This window comes from Astyanax mexicanus, chromosome 7, assembly GCF_023375975.1.
Source record: "Astyanax mexicanus isolate ESR-SI-001 chromosome 7, AstMex3_surface, whole genome shotgun sequence".
Lineage (NCBI taxonomy): Eukaryota > Metazoa > Chordata > Actinopteri > Characiformes > Acestrorhamphidae > Astyanax > Astyanax mexicanus.
In genome coordinates this window covers 42,078,907-42,096,625 of record NC_064414.1, presented here as the reverse complement: position 1 = coordinate 42,096,625, position 17,719 = coordinate 42,078,907, and the positions used below count along the sequence as shown (strand labels likewise).

The following is a 17,719-nucleotide window of genomic DNA, read 5'->3' as shown; positions in this document are numbered from 1 at the left end:
GGACAAGAACATGCTAACTCGCTCGCAATCAGGCCCTGCGGTCAAAGACGGCAAATAAATAGTGGGTTAATAAGCACCTCGTCCAAATGAGCCCATTATCCCAGTGTCACACTTTAACAAGTGCAATCATTACAAGTGTTTGCTGTGTGGCCCTTCCCACCCAGTCACACCTCGCTGCTCAGATCCTCATCTGTCTGGCCTGCTGTTCCACACCTCACTGAAGAAGGTGGGGAAATGCTAGACCCCTAGCATCTGTATTAATGCAGAACAGCCTCTGCAGTGGGAGCCTGTACTACACTTTCTGAGTTTTAAATCTAAATAATAAAGTGGTGTTAAACAGAGGATGACAAATGAGGAACAATCTGGTTGTATCTGGTTGTAATTGTATGATAGCACAATATCATAATATCACAATGTACGCATCTGCCTGTTAAAAGGATTTAAATATAGACCCATTTAAATTATAATGCCATACTATATTTTTAAATCATAAAAGGAAATATTAAGATAGACACTGACCTTTACATCTGACACCTTCATTCGTGTTCCTTCCTTGCCAACAAAGATGTCATCAACGTCCACTAGCATATGTCTCTCCAGAGACAAGCAGAGTCTCTTGCCTGTCAGATAGGCAATGGCATCTACAAAAATCAACTTATGCAGCCAGAATGAAAGATTGTTCCCAAAAAGAACTCTCTGGATGCCATCATGGAGGCCCAGGTCCTGCACCACAGTTGCGTGAAGTGCTCGATGAGGACCTAGATGAGCCAAGGCTTCTGATGACTTGGTACTGGCTAAGAGCACCGGCTCATAGGTGCTGTGGTTGGACTGGAAAACGGTCCAGTCGTCCCCGGGTAATGGTCCCTGCTCCACCTCGTTGGGCTTGGTGATGTAGAGCAGTGGAGCAGCAGGGTTGATGCGGTAGTCCCGTAGGCCAAGGTTGGAATGCAAGAAGAGTGGGAAGCCTTTGAGCTGCGCGCTGAGCAACGAGTTTTCATTGGCTTTAAAGAAGCCGATGATTCCCACGCTGAACTCTGAGCAGTACTTATCCAGCAGGTCACGATTCCAGGCGTCCAAGTTGACATATTTAAGAACATTCTCATATATAACCAGAGCGTAGCGGCCGCGGTCTCGCTCCATTAGCGTTGGCATGTCTCCCTTGCTAGGGGCGATCTCAGTGTGGTAGCGGAAACGGCTGGACTCCAGAATGGCCACGATCTCCTGGCCTAGCTGTGAGTAGATGCTCTCCACAAACACAAGCACCACAGGCTCTGTGCGGGAGTTATCTACTGGTTTGACCGTCCGTTGGTGGCCAGTAAAGGGGGGCAGAAAAAGGGGGGATCGTTGTGCCCCATCCCCGGCAGCCACCACCCCACCGCAGTCACTGAAGGGCAACGGAGGTGCCTCCTTTATCTTGGGGCTGTTGCTGACATAGTAAGCCAGGAAGGCCATGGAGAGCAGGCAGAAGACGATGAGTACCAGGATGAGCCGGTGGAGCTCCAGCTGCCTGACGCCCCGCAGGAGCTTCCACAGGCCCATGGCCGCCAAGAGAGCAGGGGGCCGGGGCAGCTTTGGGGCAGAGCAAAGCCTCGCAGCCAGAGGGAGAAGAAGAAACAGAGGAAGAGGAGGAAAGAGGAAAAGGGTGGGCAGCACGCAATGGCACAGGTTTCGAGCAAGGAGGAGCCATTTACGCTAAGTCACCATGGCCCCCATAGCCCATGACGTGCCACCTGCTGTGAATGCTGCCTCTGCCCACCTCGAGTCGAAGAGTTAGCTTCTCCAACGCTTGACGGACTGCTGTATACTCGCACACGAGCACGCTCTCTTTCTCCGGCACACTCTGTATCAGCTTCGTTCTCAGCTCGGCTTAAGAGGATTGGGTTTCTTGCTCTCGCTCCTTACGACACTCCTCCGCCTCCACCTCTCCACAAAGGATCAGCCGTTTCTCTCCTCTCTTGCCGCTCTGCTGCCTCTTGCTCCTACAAACATGTACGTCTTAATATGACACAGGCTTTTTTATGACGTGTAATGGAGCTGGGTGGCCGGCGGTCCTTGAGCTCAGGTGCCTTCAGTGGCTGAGCTTAAGGTGTCCTGGGTGGGGGAAAAAGGATGAACAGTGCCCCCTGCAGAGGTCCAGCCTGGCCATGGTCGGAACAGGAGTAGACAAGACTAGAGTAATTCTGTGGGGGTGAGACAGAGAGAGAGAAAAAGACAAAGAGAGACATGAGCACTTTTTGCATGTGTAAATTTTCTACTACAAGTCTGGATCTCTGAAAATATTTACATTATTCACAAAAAAATATTTTATCAACACAAAAGCACAAATTAAAACTTGTGAAGAAAAAAATTAAAGACATTTTGATGTAAACTGTAATGAAAGAAACACCTTCAACCTTTTTTTCGCAGGAAAACTGTAACGGTCAGAAAGTGTGCCTAAATGAGACCCCATCTGTAACGGAACACTATGTCAATGCAACGCCACAAGGGGCTTCATCTGATCACCTGATTCAAAATCCTTCCACATCACCACGTGATTTTGCCATTAGTGCCCCTCCTGACATGGTCGGCCATGCACGCTGACTGGGTCAAGGGAGCTTTCTCATGGGTCCCAGAATAGCCTGCCATAACCTCCCTCTACAAAGATAGCATTACAGGTAGGAGAGGAAAATTTTGACCTTACGAACGACCAAACAAGAGCGTCCCATTGGCCAGTATTTATCAGCGTGTGCTGTGACCATTTTGTTTATGTTTGCAGGCCACTCTGCGCATGACCAAATAGAGGGGTAGGGGCATAAACACAGTACAGTGTCTGAGACGAAACCCAATGCCGTGAGAGAGACACTGTCCTCCTGTTAGTAAATGGAGAAATGTCTTATATTATATCTCACAGATGGGTGCGAGGTTGGTGCAAGGCAGGAGAGAGGCAGAGTGGAGTCTCCATCTCTCTGCTGTCTACTGCCATTCAAAAGTGGCCCATAAGACAAGCTTACAGCCACCTATAACTCTGACATGATCAATGCCAGCCACGCTTTCACTGTAAATCAGTGCCAGCACTTAAAGGATCAGTTTTCTCACAGACGAACAAACACAGCCAGACCTCAAGGCCAAAGGCACCTTGACTAACGGAGATGAGCCACAGAGTTGAAGAGAAAAAAAATAAGAAGAAAAAGCCACGGCAAGCCACATAACCCCCAAGTTTCCTAACCCCTGCACTCATAAGAGTAGAGAACACTAAAGCTGTAACCCATCTGCCCAAGCAAAGGAGCTTAAAGAAACAGGATGGGTGGGTTGGTAAGGAGAGGGGGGGTGGGATGGGGTGTGCTTCTAGAGGACCCAATTTATCAACTCAACTGCCCAACTCAGTGAAGAGAGCATCCTGAAACTGGAACCAGGACTATTATTAGCCTGAGAAAAAGCTCACCTCGCTGACCACTTCCCAGCACTAAAGAGCTGGGAGGAGAAGCGTAGACTGCTTAATAATGAACGTGTACATGCATGGATGCACACACTGCTTGATGCTGATCTCTTGACCATGTTAATCCACTGGCAAAGCTAAAGACCAAACCAGTGCTCTACAAGCATTTCTCAGTGTTCACTGTGTGTCATTAATTAATTAATGTCACATTTTATCCTCTCTATTTCTAAAGTTCCTGGGTTTTAATGAAATCGTTAAAACCGGCCCTGACCAATGACTGCAAAACTGTAGAATAGCATGGAGAGCATTATGTCCCTCAAAAGTGAAGCCTACACAGGTTCAGTGCTCCTGCTGGCGGTAGGTTGCAGTATGATATGATGTTTCAATCACAAAACAACATTTTTTTTTTCTATCTAGTTCCAACAGTTTGTTTCCCCCAGGCTAAAAGTGGCACATTTTAAATCTTTCCTCAGAATTCAGTCAACTTGACTGCAACGTTAGCTTCTGTTAGTTTTAGAGGCAAACAGAGTAAACAGAGTTCAGCTGTAGCTCTGTAATTTGTTGGAAATGTAACTTGTTTCAATTTTAAAATACATGAACTGCACATTTAAGCTCAATTTATGCTTGTCGAATCTTCAGCATAGCCTACGCATAGCTGCATACCCTACGTGCACATCTTCAAAAATGTAAAAATGCATCGGACAGACAGCAGCAGCTGTCATTGGTCCGTCGAGCTTTGTATTCCTGCCTCCACATTCACAGTTAAACTGCAGTGTGATAGACACACCAGCACACCACAACATACGCCACTCGTGCAGGATATGCTGTATAAAACAAACCAGCCATTAGTCAATATAAGCGCTTGGTCTAGGGGAAGGGGATGGGTCTAACAAATTAGTAGGTTAGTGTGGCTCTGCTACATGCCCCTAGACCTTGGTTGCAAAATTGACAACATGTCGGATATATTACTCTTATTTCTAAAGAACAGAAAGAAATAGAATCACTGAATTTCTACAGCCACTGGTCCTGTCCACATAAACCTGTCTTTGATGTGACTTTTGAGGTTTAATTTCAATTATAGAGCTTTTCATTTCAACAGCTCTTCGTCTGGAATGATAATCTAGAACCCGGCGCAAGGCACAATAATCCTGATTTATTTTCGATATGAAACGGAGCAGGAAATGATCGTGAGGGCTCTGCATATCTTCAGCTTATTATGCTTCAGCTCTAGGTAAACAAACACATTCACAGCGCTGTGAGCTGTGCATGAACAAGAGCGGAAATGAGATGGCGAGCAGGGGAGGGGAAAAGAAAGAGACATGAAGAGAGAGCAAGAGAGACAGGCAAAGAGAGGGTGAGAGACACCAAGAAATAACAAGCCCGGTCTATAAGGCTGGGGAGAGTGAGTGTGTGTGTGAGCTCTCAGAAGACATTATAACTTGAGTTGTGGAGACAAAATATTAGCCTCTCCTGATCGTATGTGTCTTATCTAGTGAACCCTGGTGACAAAACTGTAGGACAGGGTGGTCCCACATCATTAGCAGCAGACAGAATAACATTAAATACAGCAGTCAGAGCTTTAGAATCAAAGCAACAGTAAATTCAACAAGACAGTTGTTCTCCAACCTCCTAAAAACACTAAAAAAACCTTCAAGAGGATAGAATCTGACCTCCACACACAGCAGAATCTCGTGTGGGTCTGAATAAGACCTGACAGCCATTAGAGGGGGCGTTTAGGGGACTGAGAAAAGCAAAGGCGGGGGAAAAAAATAAATAAATAAAAAGCTGAAGCATTAGATGATCGAGGACATCCCAGTCGTCTCCCATTCATACCAATAATAATAATACTGCTCTGTTACAGTACAGGAACACATTGGAGAATGCCTAACCTGCTTATGTAGGTGCTTTCCCTGCTGGAACCCACCTGATCCACATAATCAGCTAATTATCAAGCCCTTCCTGAGCTGAAGTGGGAATGTTTATAGCAGGGAAAATGTTAAAAAATGAATGACAGCTGTAAATATTGGTGATACTGCAAAAAGGATATGTACACTAGAGGTTTGAAAATAAACTGGAAAAGCTAGAGATGTGCAACTTTTTTCAAATGTTAAGAGGGAACTGCAGACACATGATTAGACAAATATAAACAAACTAAATAATTAGTAAATTACATATTAGCATAATACACCTGTCACTATACTGCTTGTACAATTAGCATGCAGTGATGGCTGTTGTTCAAATGATCTTTTGTTTCTTTGTTGTGCAGGAAAACTTGCATTAACACTGAATTTGATCCAACAATGCAGCTGGCTGATAAGGACAGCACTAAGCACACGGGCACAGAAAAAGATGAATCTTAAATGGTGTATTTTTTTGTGAAAGGAAATAAAGCAGGTGTGAAAAAGTGAGAAGCTGAGCAACATAAAAAACGTGTTAAACATCAAAAATTGTACTGGACCAGGGCTGCAAAATAATAGAAAAATAACAGTGTAATGTGTAATTTTGTTTTGCAAGACTTTTGCGATATTAAAAATATAGGGATTCTTACCAGATTATAGCAGATGTCAGTGATCAAACATGTCACAATATTTATAATGCACTGTTTATCTAATAATAGGCCAAAATAAACCATATTATAAATATATAATGTTTTTTCTGGTTGATTTGCATGTAAAACAAAAATAGATTTAGCAGATTTGTCACTTTGTATCAAGGAGAAAAAAGTAAATGAAGGAATAAAATATATAATTTTACATTGTGTATATATATATATATATATATATATATATATATATATATATATATATATATATATATATATATATATATATATATAAGGCTATATATATGTATTGTGTGTGTGTGGATGTTATGGAACTGCCATTTATGCAAGCCTGGGTAAAGCACACCGACTGGAAGCTGCTGGAGCTCCGGATCTATGTGTATTATAGCACCCAGCCAGCTAATGCTCGTTAACAAGCACTTGAACACACACACACAGTGTATAATCCTAAATCCTCCACCCTGGCCTTGCGTGTACACAAGTGGGTTAAGCTGGCAGTACATTAGCAGCAGGTGTGAGCAGAGGGAGACGCATGTCTGGTGTGTTTTCACTGTGACGCGCTTTGTTTTTTTCTCCATGTCTGCATCCATGCATGTTGCGTGTGCGCTCGGTCATGTTTGCATGCAGCCCGGCGCCTCGTCGCTGAACAGAGCCCCTTTCTGTTATTTGATGTGCGCTCCCTTTGCACAACGCAAGACAAACCATATACTTCCTGAGATCAATAAAGACAAGCTGCAGAACACGGCCACTACCCGGCTCCCTCTGTTTCCCCCGGCTGCCTGCCTGCAGCAGCCACACACACATGCACCCACATACACACACACTTTCACTCAGAGGCATCCCAGTCTCAACACAGAGGATGTGCTGGAAAGTCCCTGATGCCTGTCCTACGTGAGGGGGAAGGAAATGAACATCAGCAGGAAGATTTATTAGAGCAACACTCTGTAATTAGAGGCAAAACTGAAAGTCTCCCCTCAGCATCCTGTGACACACTGATTTGCTCAGCTGTTCAGAACAGCGCGAAAGGCTGTGAGGGCAGCTGAGGAACCAAAGCTGGAGAGTGTGAAAGAGCTAAACAAACAGAACACAAATCATGCTGGGGGATAATGTCACGCTGCAAAATCTTTTGGGTGTTTTCCATTAATATTTCGGAGGTCTGTCATGACAACCAACATTTTTTGGACAATATGTTCCCCAAGCAAACAATATCACTGACATATTTAAAGAGCAATGAACTTTTATTTATTGATAATAGACATTGAAAATAGAATACAAAAAAATATTTTTTAAATTCAAATGCTACATTAGGTGTGTGTCATAATGTATCGCATTCAATAATATCGCTAACATTTTTGATTATCGTGAATGTCTCTATTATACCCCGAAATATCATGCCTTATCACCCACCAATAATTATCACATCAGGGTATTACTATTTTTTTTTTTTTCTGTTTTTCACACTGCTCTAATTTCCTATTATATATCTACTACAGACAGACTATATCTGGTCAGTATCATTATTATACTTTAATTATACTTTAAATACTTGGATCAGCAAAGGTCTGTATAGTGTATGACTAGTTTATGATGTAATTATTGTGACAGATATAATTTTATAATTTCTGAACACACAAAAAGTGCTATTCTCAGATGGAGCTAATTATCAACACAGCACTGGAAACAGTGACCCAGAATTGCAGAGGTTTCACTTTTATGACAGCAATACTGGCTAAACCAATGAAAAGCAACACAACAAACACAAGCCATAATAGGTACTCAAAACTTTATGCTGGCATGCCAAAAGTCATGGGAAACGGTATGTATAAATGGTAAATGGTATGCAAGCTGATCATGAAGTGTTCCAGGAACAGCTTGGGAATGTCCACACCAAGATATGTTATGAGGTGTTATCTTGTTAGGGAAGTTACAACACTGATCAGGGTGCAATGATTGCGTTTAAGATCAACAGCATTAGTGAGGACAGGATGTTGGATGATCACCACCTCACTTCATCCCCAACTTTCCATACCTCATGCCAAAAGCACTGGATGGAGCACCATCATTTCTCAGAACACAGCTCCACTGCTCCACAACTTAGGCCCAATCCCATTTCATACCTTGGTCTAAACACTTACCGCTACCCATTATTTTCGAGTTTAAGTGTATCCCTTGGAACAGAGTTACATAGGGAAGGGGTGAAATCCTCCTCCTTATGATTGGGACAATCCTTCAAGCAGCCGATACATCATCAGGAGCACTAACGTTCAGTAGCCTAGCTGCTGTTTAACTAGTTAACTTTAAAGCATTGTATTTCCTCTATGATGGGAAGTTGGTCCCTTTCTTTGGTCATTTGTGATGCCATCCTACCAGTGATTCTTATACCCCTTCGTTTAAAGTGTGCCTCTAAAAAAATCTCTGTATGAAGGGTTAACAAGCCCTATCATTTCCCCCTAACCTACCCCTCCAGCCTAACAAAAGTCGGGACACCCCTACCTAGAGGTAGGGCCAAGGGGTAAAATGGGATTGGGCCTTAGTGCAGGTGGCTTTATACCCCTCCAGTCCACGCATGGTTTACATGGTAGGCATGGTAGGTTCATGGCCAGTAGGTTCACGTTTATCTGCTCCACAGAGTCATATTTAAAGGCCAATACTTCTCTACAGGGACTAGATAAGCTGTGTGTGCATTTGCACATCTGTGTCAGCAGTGGGTGGAACCAACCTAAAGTATCTGAAGGCATCAATTAGCAGGGGTTTCCATGCACATTTAGACACCACATGTGCACACACAGACAGACGTACGGACATGAGGAATACTTTGCTAATTTCAATCTGTCATATGTATAACAGATGCAGGTCCCTGAGCAGAGGCAGACTCAGGAGCTCTATAAATGGCCTTGTGCACTCTGCACGCATCACTTACACATTACTCACACCACCTCACACCTCTAGCCCTGACCAGCAGAGCTCATGGGACGCGTGCTGTCTTGCATTCCATACGCTCCAGTTACTCTCCCCTAACTTAACAGCTGATCTGGGAGCAGCTCTAGCTGGTGGTATAAGTGAGCTCTGGAGGTTAGAAAAGCTGACCTCAGACCTGCTGGCTGGACACATCTATATTACTAAAATCTAAAGAGCCCTAAAGAATGTGTGTAATGCACGTAGTAGCCAGCAGGGGGTTCAGAGGGTGGGTCATTTAATCATTAAAATCCTGTGACACAAGGCCCTCAAAACTAAAATAAAAGCAATTAGCAAAGACTTTAGACAGAAATCACAGAAATCATATTTTCCAGCTTAATCACTGCATATTTTCACTTTTCATTTCCTGTCATGTATGTGTGGACAATAACAGGGTGATTATTATTATTATTATTTTTTATTTTACAAAAATTTGTAGAGAAAACTGACATTGACAAAAACATTGATAACGTACAGTTTAAACATTGTGAATTGTTCCGTTTCAAATTTTAATTAATTAATGATATTTGACCACAAGAGTATGAACATATTAGGCTTTACCTCACTTACCTCAGCCAAGACAATATGATAAATATTAAGTGAAAATAATATTATTAATTGCTGTACATGCAGCACTTTTCTTCAGTCCCTTGAAAATTCAACAATATGAAGGATGTCAAATGATCCTTTCCTAAAGGATTGGACATGAAATTCTTGGAAACATAATATTAAAAAACAGTTAAATGAACTACTAAAATGCAACCTAGTCTAAATTATTAAGAAAACATATTCTCATAATTAAATTGTGTTATTTAACCAGTTTAAACAATGATTTAACATAAACAGGCAGCACTGCAGACATGGCAAAATCTCACCTCCACATAAAAAAAGGTATAAAAATTACAGAAAATTATATTTTGCTTGTAAAAAAATCTGCACAATTAAGCTGCAGACAAAAAGGCACGTTATATTGATACTGACCCAGCTAAAAGAATCAGTGCTTTTTCACTGTGCAGCCTTACGTCCATCACACTGAACCCACAGGCACTTTATTGATAACTACAGCAGTGAGGCAGCAGCAAGATAAACTTCATAAATGCTTCAACTTATCAAGCTTTATAGAGGCAACAAAATGTCAATCACCACCACTATCTTCTAAGGTAGAACCAAAATCTTACACACAGATAAAAAAATAGCATATTTACAGCATAAAATTACAGCAGTAACTCTATACCTCTGCTTATCTAACGCTGAGGGGTTGGTGTGTTGGATTAGTGCTGGATTAGTAGCTAAACTCTGCAGGAAGGCACATCCACAGGTGCAGGATTAAGTATTACTGCCCTCCCTAAAACACCACCATATACAGTACATATCTCTTACACATAATAATCATTTTAATATCTCATTACGGTTGGTTACACTTCTCTGTCCTTAGGTGCCCTTTTTCAGCACTCCAGCCTCTGCTGGCTGGCACTTGAGGCGGGAGTGTCAGGCAGAAGATAGTCCATCATGCCCAAAAGCTGAAGCAGCATTTTTTGCAAGGTTTTACAGAGTGGGTTTTACAGAGCCAACTCTGGCGCATAATGTGTTGAGTGGAGTGGGGGTGTAAATCAGTGAACTCACAGGGACATGAATTATTAATTCTTCTTTATAATGAAATTGAGTGCATTACAAAATATTAGAATTCAAAATTAAACAAATACATATAAAAAGAAAACCTGAACCCCGAACACACAAATCTGTAGGATTGTAGTGATATGCAGCAGAAGCCTGGCATCCAAAATTCATACAGATATATCATGGGAATATATCTATATCTATCTATATGGAAACAGCTATACACATTTATAGAATGTTATGAATGCAGTATGAATATTATGAAGTAGAAAAAGCAGAAGACATACCCTTTTTATCTTCCTCTTATTTTTTGTTATAGAGAGTATGATTTTTTTTTTATTTAATAATCCTCCCTCTGCCACTGAAACATTCATCATGTCACTGGATTCAGCACAAGCCAAAAGAGAGGTAATTCTAAATTTTCATAATTCTCAGTCTTTTCTTCAAACTTACCTTTGCTACTTACTAATATATTAATATATACTAATATACTGCTATACTAATATATTGCATATATCTGTTAACATAATACACCAAGCACACATTTTTTCTGATGACTCTTCCATAAGGGTCATATTTGTGCAGGTGTAGAACATAGGGTATTGCTTTTTAGCAGTAATACGAGAATGTCTCAAATTAGTCTTTTTTTACCCCAAAACATTAAATTCAACAAATATAAATTGTGCTCTGAAGTGTGCAGAACAAATCTACATTTAAAAGATGCTTTTTGATCAGGGGTGTCAAATTTAATATGTGTAAGGTAAAATTTCTTATTTTGCTGCCTTAATCATTAGCTATTTAGATATTTTTAATGGACCATTAAGGATTATATTTTCTGTAGTAGCATAATCAGGATGTATTGGCAGACATTAAGGAAATATGCTGAGTTTAAACATTGGCCATAATGACTTTAAATTTAAGCAGTGATACACAAGAGGGAGTGCTATAACGTGTAACTCGGCCTGCGGCCTTGTGCCTACGATCGCAGTACAGCAGTGCCAATATTACACGTTATAGGACTAACGTTGCGTGCATTATTGCGATTATACCACAGTTTCATTATTTGGTTTATTGAAAGATTTTGAGTTAAAGAGGATGAGAAAATACAATCTGTTTGGTTATAAACACTCCGCGAGTTAAAACAGTTCCATTGCTGCTCTGTTTGTAGGTGTGCTGTTTGGTTTGTAAGCACTGCATCATTGCTAGTTTACCTGCATGTGGCGGAGTAATACATGGAGAGCTTCGGTTACAATGCATTACCGGCTGATAACGGCACTCAGAATGCCTTTCAGGCAATGACATTGCAGGGTCAAAACTAACTGCAGTATAATCGGCAATATCTAAGGTTAAGGTATTTTAACATTTGAGCTTCAAACAAGCAAATGAGGTGTACTAAATCAATGAGAAAAGCACTTTGTAAGTCACTCTGGATAAGTGTTTCTGCTAAATGCCTTAAATGTAAATATTATTAGGTTACTTTTTAAAAAGTTTTTAAACATTTCCCATGGAGTCAATAATTTATAACCTTTAAAAAAAATGTAAGGGCCAACACATTTTATTGAATATATCTGATAGATTCTGTGCTATTTAATAGTTCTGGAATCTGACAGTTAAAGGCCTGCTGAAATTAACGCAATAGCATGTGAATAAATAGGCACATCATGAGTGGGTGCAGGCATCTGATATGAGTATGATACGTATTGCACCATCACATTAAGAGATACTGAGATAAATACTTTAACATGAGGTATAGGTAGTGTTTATACTCTGACAGCATGAGTGAGATATCTCACGAGACAAATCTGTTTGTCTGAAACAAGGACGTGATGTGTGTTGATTCTGAAGGACATTCTGAATGAGTTATACTGTGCAGCTATTAAATATGGAGAACAAGTGGTCTTTTCCTGATACAGTCATCTTCACTGCCAGAGGACCACTGACAGCAGCACACTTCACTCATGCTATAGAAGGAGCAGGACTGATTTGTATGTTCTGCATGCTCCTGTGACAGCCGCTTGTGTAGTGTCAGAACATGTGGTGGGGGGTGGTTGGCGTGCAAGGCCTTCTGTTTATGTTCCTGAGATCCTGTGAGGAGAGGAAGTGTACACAAGCAGGAGGAGCTGTACACGGTTCCTTTAGCTAAATATAGGTGGAAATATACTCAGGGTGCTGCACGCTAAATGTCAACAAAATATACTACTATATATGGTGGATAAATGGCAATAGAAACCCTTTGGATCAGTTCTGATGGACAAATTCGCTTTTTGGTAAGACAAAACAAATTGGGAAGCACCGAATATTTGGCAACCGAAATAATCTTTTTGAAAACAGCAAAAAAAATAACATCTGTGGTCCGGTTGATAAGCGAAAATCAGAATAAATGATAGCAAACTATTAGTTGTAATATACGTCATGATGCAGTGTGAACTCTAATACTAAGATTTTTTAAGATGCTGTATACATTGTCGGCATTGGAGAGAAGTGGCACAGAGAAGATAAATGCACTTTTTGCACGCTATATTAAATATAAAATTCAGCATCTCTTATCATGCTTGGCATCAGTTTACTATCTCTTCATAAAAAAGCTATGTTCAAGCTAAAAGACACAAGCGGTACAGGGCTAGAACAGTAACATCAGCTGAGGTAACTTAGAGAAAGACCAAGTTAAAAAGTTAAATATAAAGTTAGAATAGCAGTGCAGAGATATTTTACTAAAATAGCACTGCTGAAATAAATGTATCATTAAAATAGCACTCCTGAGCTAAATGTATTTAGTTGGTATATCTGCTGGCTTATTAAAAATCTGTTAAAATTTCAATAAATATCAGATAATTATAGCTTTGAAATGTATTTTTCTTTGTAAAGCAAGACAGAATACATGCAGGCAATGCAATTAATTTTCAAGTGGTGAAAAAAAATGATAAACCAAAACCTCAAGCTCTATTTAAAAAAAAAACACAGTATCTCTCTGTGAACATTAGGAAAAAGCTTCACAGTTAATCACATGATAATATTATTAAATGCGATTTTGGTGACAGCAATTACTTAACTGCAAGTGACCTCAACTAATAAGCATACACACTTTATTAAGCAGCATGACCTCCACATCTAGAATTTCTTACTAAGCAATAAGAGGAATATTTGCTGTGGGTGCAGTGAAGCAGTGAGCTTACTGCTGAATGTACCACTAAATTATACACAATTATAAACAACACTCTGCAGTCTGCTGAAGTATAGGCCCTGCACAGAGTGTGCTGCGGTATTGATCAGCTGTACTTATTAATTACTCTAGCTAATAATGACGTTGTGAAGGCAGAAGAAAGACAGATAAAGAGAGGGAGTGTGAGAGACACAAAGCCAGAGAGAACATGACTTGCATATAAAGAGCGACTGAGTTCCACAGGTGTTCACGGCTCTAGGCGCTGGGGGAGCGCATGCTGGCCACTCATCATGTGCACATGCACAAACACGCACACCTGCTGCAGCCATCAGACAGCTTCCATCAATACTGCAGCCAAATGAGCCTTACCAAACACACGTCAGCATACAAAACAACAGATTCTGCAGCATTAAAAACAATGTATAAATTCAGCATTTATTTAAGAGCAATACTGAAACAAATCTGGATATTGTAACCGTTCTACATTTCATTTAGCTCACAGTTAGGGTCACAAATACATGCCACAATATGCTTAAATTATTGGTTTGGTTCCATACAGAACCATGTACAGTGCAGGCCAAAATTTTGGACACACCTTCTCATTCAATGCGTTTTCTTTATTTTTATTTTATTTTATTTTTTTACTTTTTTTTTTATATTTAAAACTATGAATGAACATTTTATGTACTTAACAAAAAATGAGCTGGCCTCCACAGTCACCGGACCTGAACCCAATCCAGATGGTTTGAGTGAGCTGGACCACAGAGTAAAGGTAAAGGGGCAACAAGTGCTAAACACCTCTGGGAACTCCTTTAAGACTGTTGGAAAACCATTTCAGGTGACTCTACCTCTTGAAGCTCATTGAGAGAATACCAAGAGTCAGCAAAGCAGTAATCAGAGCAAAGGGTGGCTATTTTGAAGAAACTAGAATATAAAACATTTTTTCAGTTATTTCACCTTTTTTATTAAGTACAAAACTTCATGTGTTCATTCATAGGTTTTGATGCCTTCAGTGAGAATCTACAATGTAAATTGTCATGAAAATAAAGAAAACGCATTGAAAAAGAAAAGGTGTGTCCAAACATCTGGCCTGTACTGTATATGATGGAGCCTGTTTATGCCTGTTATTAACATGCATTTTGTATTTGCATAGTATCTGGATATACTTGGACTAGATTGTGTTTATTAAAATGTGTCTCCAGTGTGACTGAATGAAATCTAATTTCACTCTTCAGCATAAAACACACATCTCGTAGGCACGGGTCTCTTGTTAAATTTGTCCCGATCCCAGAGTCTCTAAATACTTCAGAGTATCTACACAACAATAGCAAGGTTCTTCAAATATCATGGAACTATAGCTGGTTTTTGCCGCCCATAACGGCTCTAAAAGCAAATGCAGCGCACAGGATTGTTATGATAATTGTTATTTGTTGGTCTCATTAATTATTTCAATAATCAATATTACTACACTTTAAAGACCATTTTACCACTGATATAATTACAATTATAATATTATAAAGAGTAATATGTAATCACAGTAAAAAGCATTGAACTTTTGATAGTTTGACTATTTTGATGCTACAATTGGAACATTAATAATGCTCGTAAATAAAGTTATTTTGCATTAATGTGCTCTTCTCATTAAATAAATACAAGGGAATATATTTAATACTTCATAAATGGATGAGATCATGAAAAATGGTCGAGATCATGTCAATTTACTGTGTGATAAGGTGATAAAATTATAAATAGATAGACAGAGAAAAATAGATAGATGATAGATAGACAGACAGACAGAGAGAGGAGAAGAAGCAGAGACCCACAGTGAAAATTACTAATATTACCATTTTCTTTGACAGACACTTTTCTTCTTACCTGACAAAATCTGATAACAGAAAATTCATTCCTTTTAAATTAAAATGTTGTCTGACCGTCAATGAATGTGATACAAGTGATCCAAACATAAATCTTTTCAGATTGCATCTTAGGGTGTTTACACCCGTTTTTTTTCCAGTGAATTCCAAGTAAATTCCTTAACACATGCCATGTATATACAGACACATAGTGATCTGTGAGCATAAAGAACCTTTTAAAGGCTTAGACTAAAGGTATGCTTCCTGATTGGTCCTATAATGGTATAGACAATGGGCTGCATTGTAACCACTAGAGGGCAGATTAGAGAACACAGACCTTAAACAACTTCCGAATTCCATCACACAGCCAGTTTCTAATCAAAACTTTTCAAATAGTTTTCAAGTGCTACAAAATAGGATATCAGTATGAATTCCATTTTTTTAAATCTGATACCACCAGTAACAATAAAGATAATTTATGTAGAATTGCAAATTTACTATGAATTCCAGTCTGTGTGTAAATATCACTTACAATAATATGTTGAAAAAGAGCCGTCCTCTCCAAGCTAAGCTAGAACTGAGTCACACATCTTCATTTACTCGAGTTAAAGCTGGGGGAGGACACTGCTGTGTTTGCTCCATGAACCGGAAAAAGACATCAGTAACAAAGAAAAAAGAGGGAAAAGATCACGAGGACCCTTCTCCCCTGCGTCCAGGGGTCAAGCCCCCAGTACCCAAACAGCTCAGTGCTGACCACCAAATTCCACAGGGCCAGTGCATCCCCCTCCTCCTCCTCCTCCCCCCGGCCATTCACCACCCACAGCACTCCAAATACACTCTTTAACACTCCATCAAGCAGTGTGAAAACAAAACAACCCCCACTCTTCCACTCTTCACTGCCATGTCCGCCAGTTTCACCCTGTCCATCAGCTTTAAAATCTAAGTTTGTATCTTTTTTTTTAATCTTGAAAGCTGAACTTTTCAGTACGAGGCTATGAATTTCGATCAGTGTGGAGGACGATGAAAGCCCGCTGCCGCTTTTCATCCATTCAGACTTCAATACGCGTTTCAAGTGTGGATAAACAGCTCCTTTAAATGTTTATTTTCCTCCCTCTGTGCGAGAACAAGGGTCGCTCTGATGAGAAAGACATATTTGCGTTCTGGTAATGGGAGATGCTGGTTTCTCTTGTTCTGTGAATTCATAAACAGAATCCATGACAAGTTAGGAGCTGAGCTGAACCTCAGATACGAATTGCGCTCTGCAGTGACCAGCTTTAGTTCTTCTCTCCCGCTAAAGCAAAGTTCAGTGTCTGCAGAGGCTGAAGTGAGGCTTAAAGGAAAGTCCTTTAATTGTGGGATTACGGGGTAATTACAGAGGGAAACTCATCAAAAACAGACAATGAGGGCCCAAACCGAAGCCATTAGCACGGCTGTAAAACCAGAATAAAGGCTTCACTCTTTATAGTGGAAAGGGTTGGGGTAATGCCTGAGAGAAAACACAGCAGAGAGAGAGAAACTGTGCTAAGATCTTCACATTTGGTATCATAGATGATTCCAGCTTGAAATGCATCTAATTTTCCCCACTGTTTTCTTATTACAGAGCAATGTTGTAGATACTATGTAAAAGTGGGGCTGTGTTGGCAAGAACCTGGCAATACATTCATGCCTGCAATTTGTTTTTTTGTTTTTAAACTAAAAATATATTCCCAATCCTAATGAGAGTTATTTGTATTGACTAGCAAGAACATTCTTAATAATTACTTTGTCTTGTATGTATGGATTAGTGTCTGGAATCAAGACATCAAATTTAAACTCTCAAAGACAGTGCAGCAACTCCTCCCCTATGGACTCCCACTCAGTGATGGAGCTCCAGTTCAGTCGCACTGATCTACTTTCTGCTCTCTCTATCACTTCAAAGTGAACATTCTAAAAAAAACACAACAAAAAAGGAGATCTAACTGCACAGAGGAGATTAAATGTAAAATGTGCTGATATTTAGTGAGTTAACTGTACAAACAGTAGATCTGTTGTGTTTGGGCACCTGTGGAGACAAAGAAACTGAGCTGACTGGACTGAATGTGCTGGGGGGACTAATAGGACTGAGCAAACCCGCAGGCTGTTGTAATGTGTTGTTAGACAGGCTGAGAGAGTAAACA

The 17,719-nt window shown here is 40.3% G+C and overlaps 1 protein-coding gene across 6 annotated transcripts in view; it reads right to left on the bottom strand.

Annotated features, from left to right (window-relative positions):
- ndst2a (N-deacetylase/N-sulfotransferase (heparan glucosaminyl) 2a) overlaps window positions 1–17,719 on the bottom strand; it is a 156,623-nt gene that overhangs the window by 22,733 nt on the left and 116,171 nt on the right. For all 6 annotated transcript variants that reach the window (XR_002651899.2, XM_049481106.1, XM_007258718.4 and 3 more), the window contains one exon: window positions 520–2,180. Coding sequence is in view for 5 of the 6 variants with exons in the window: in XM_049481106.1 (XP_049337063.1) it covers window positions 520–1,539 (1,020 nt within the window). In the remaining variant the exon portion in view is untranslated. The remainder of the gene's footprint in view (window positions 1–519; window positions 2,181–17,719) is intronic.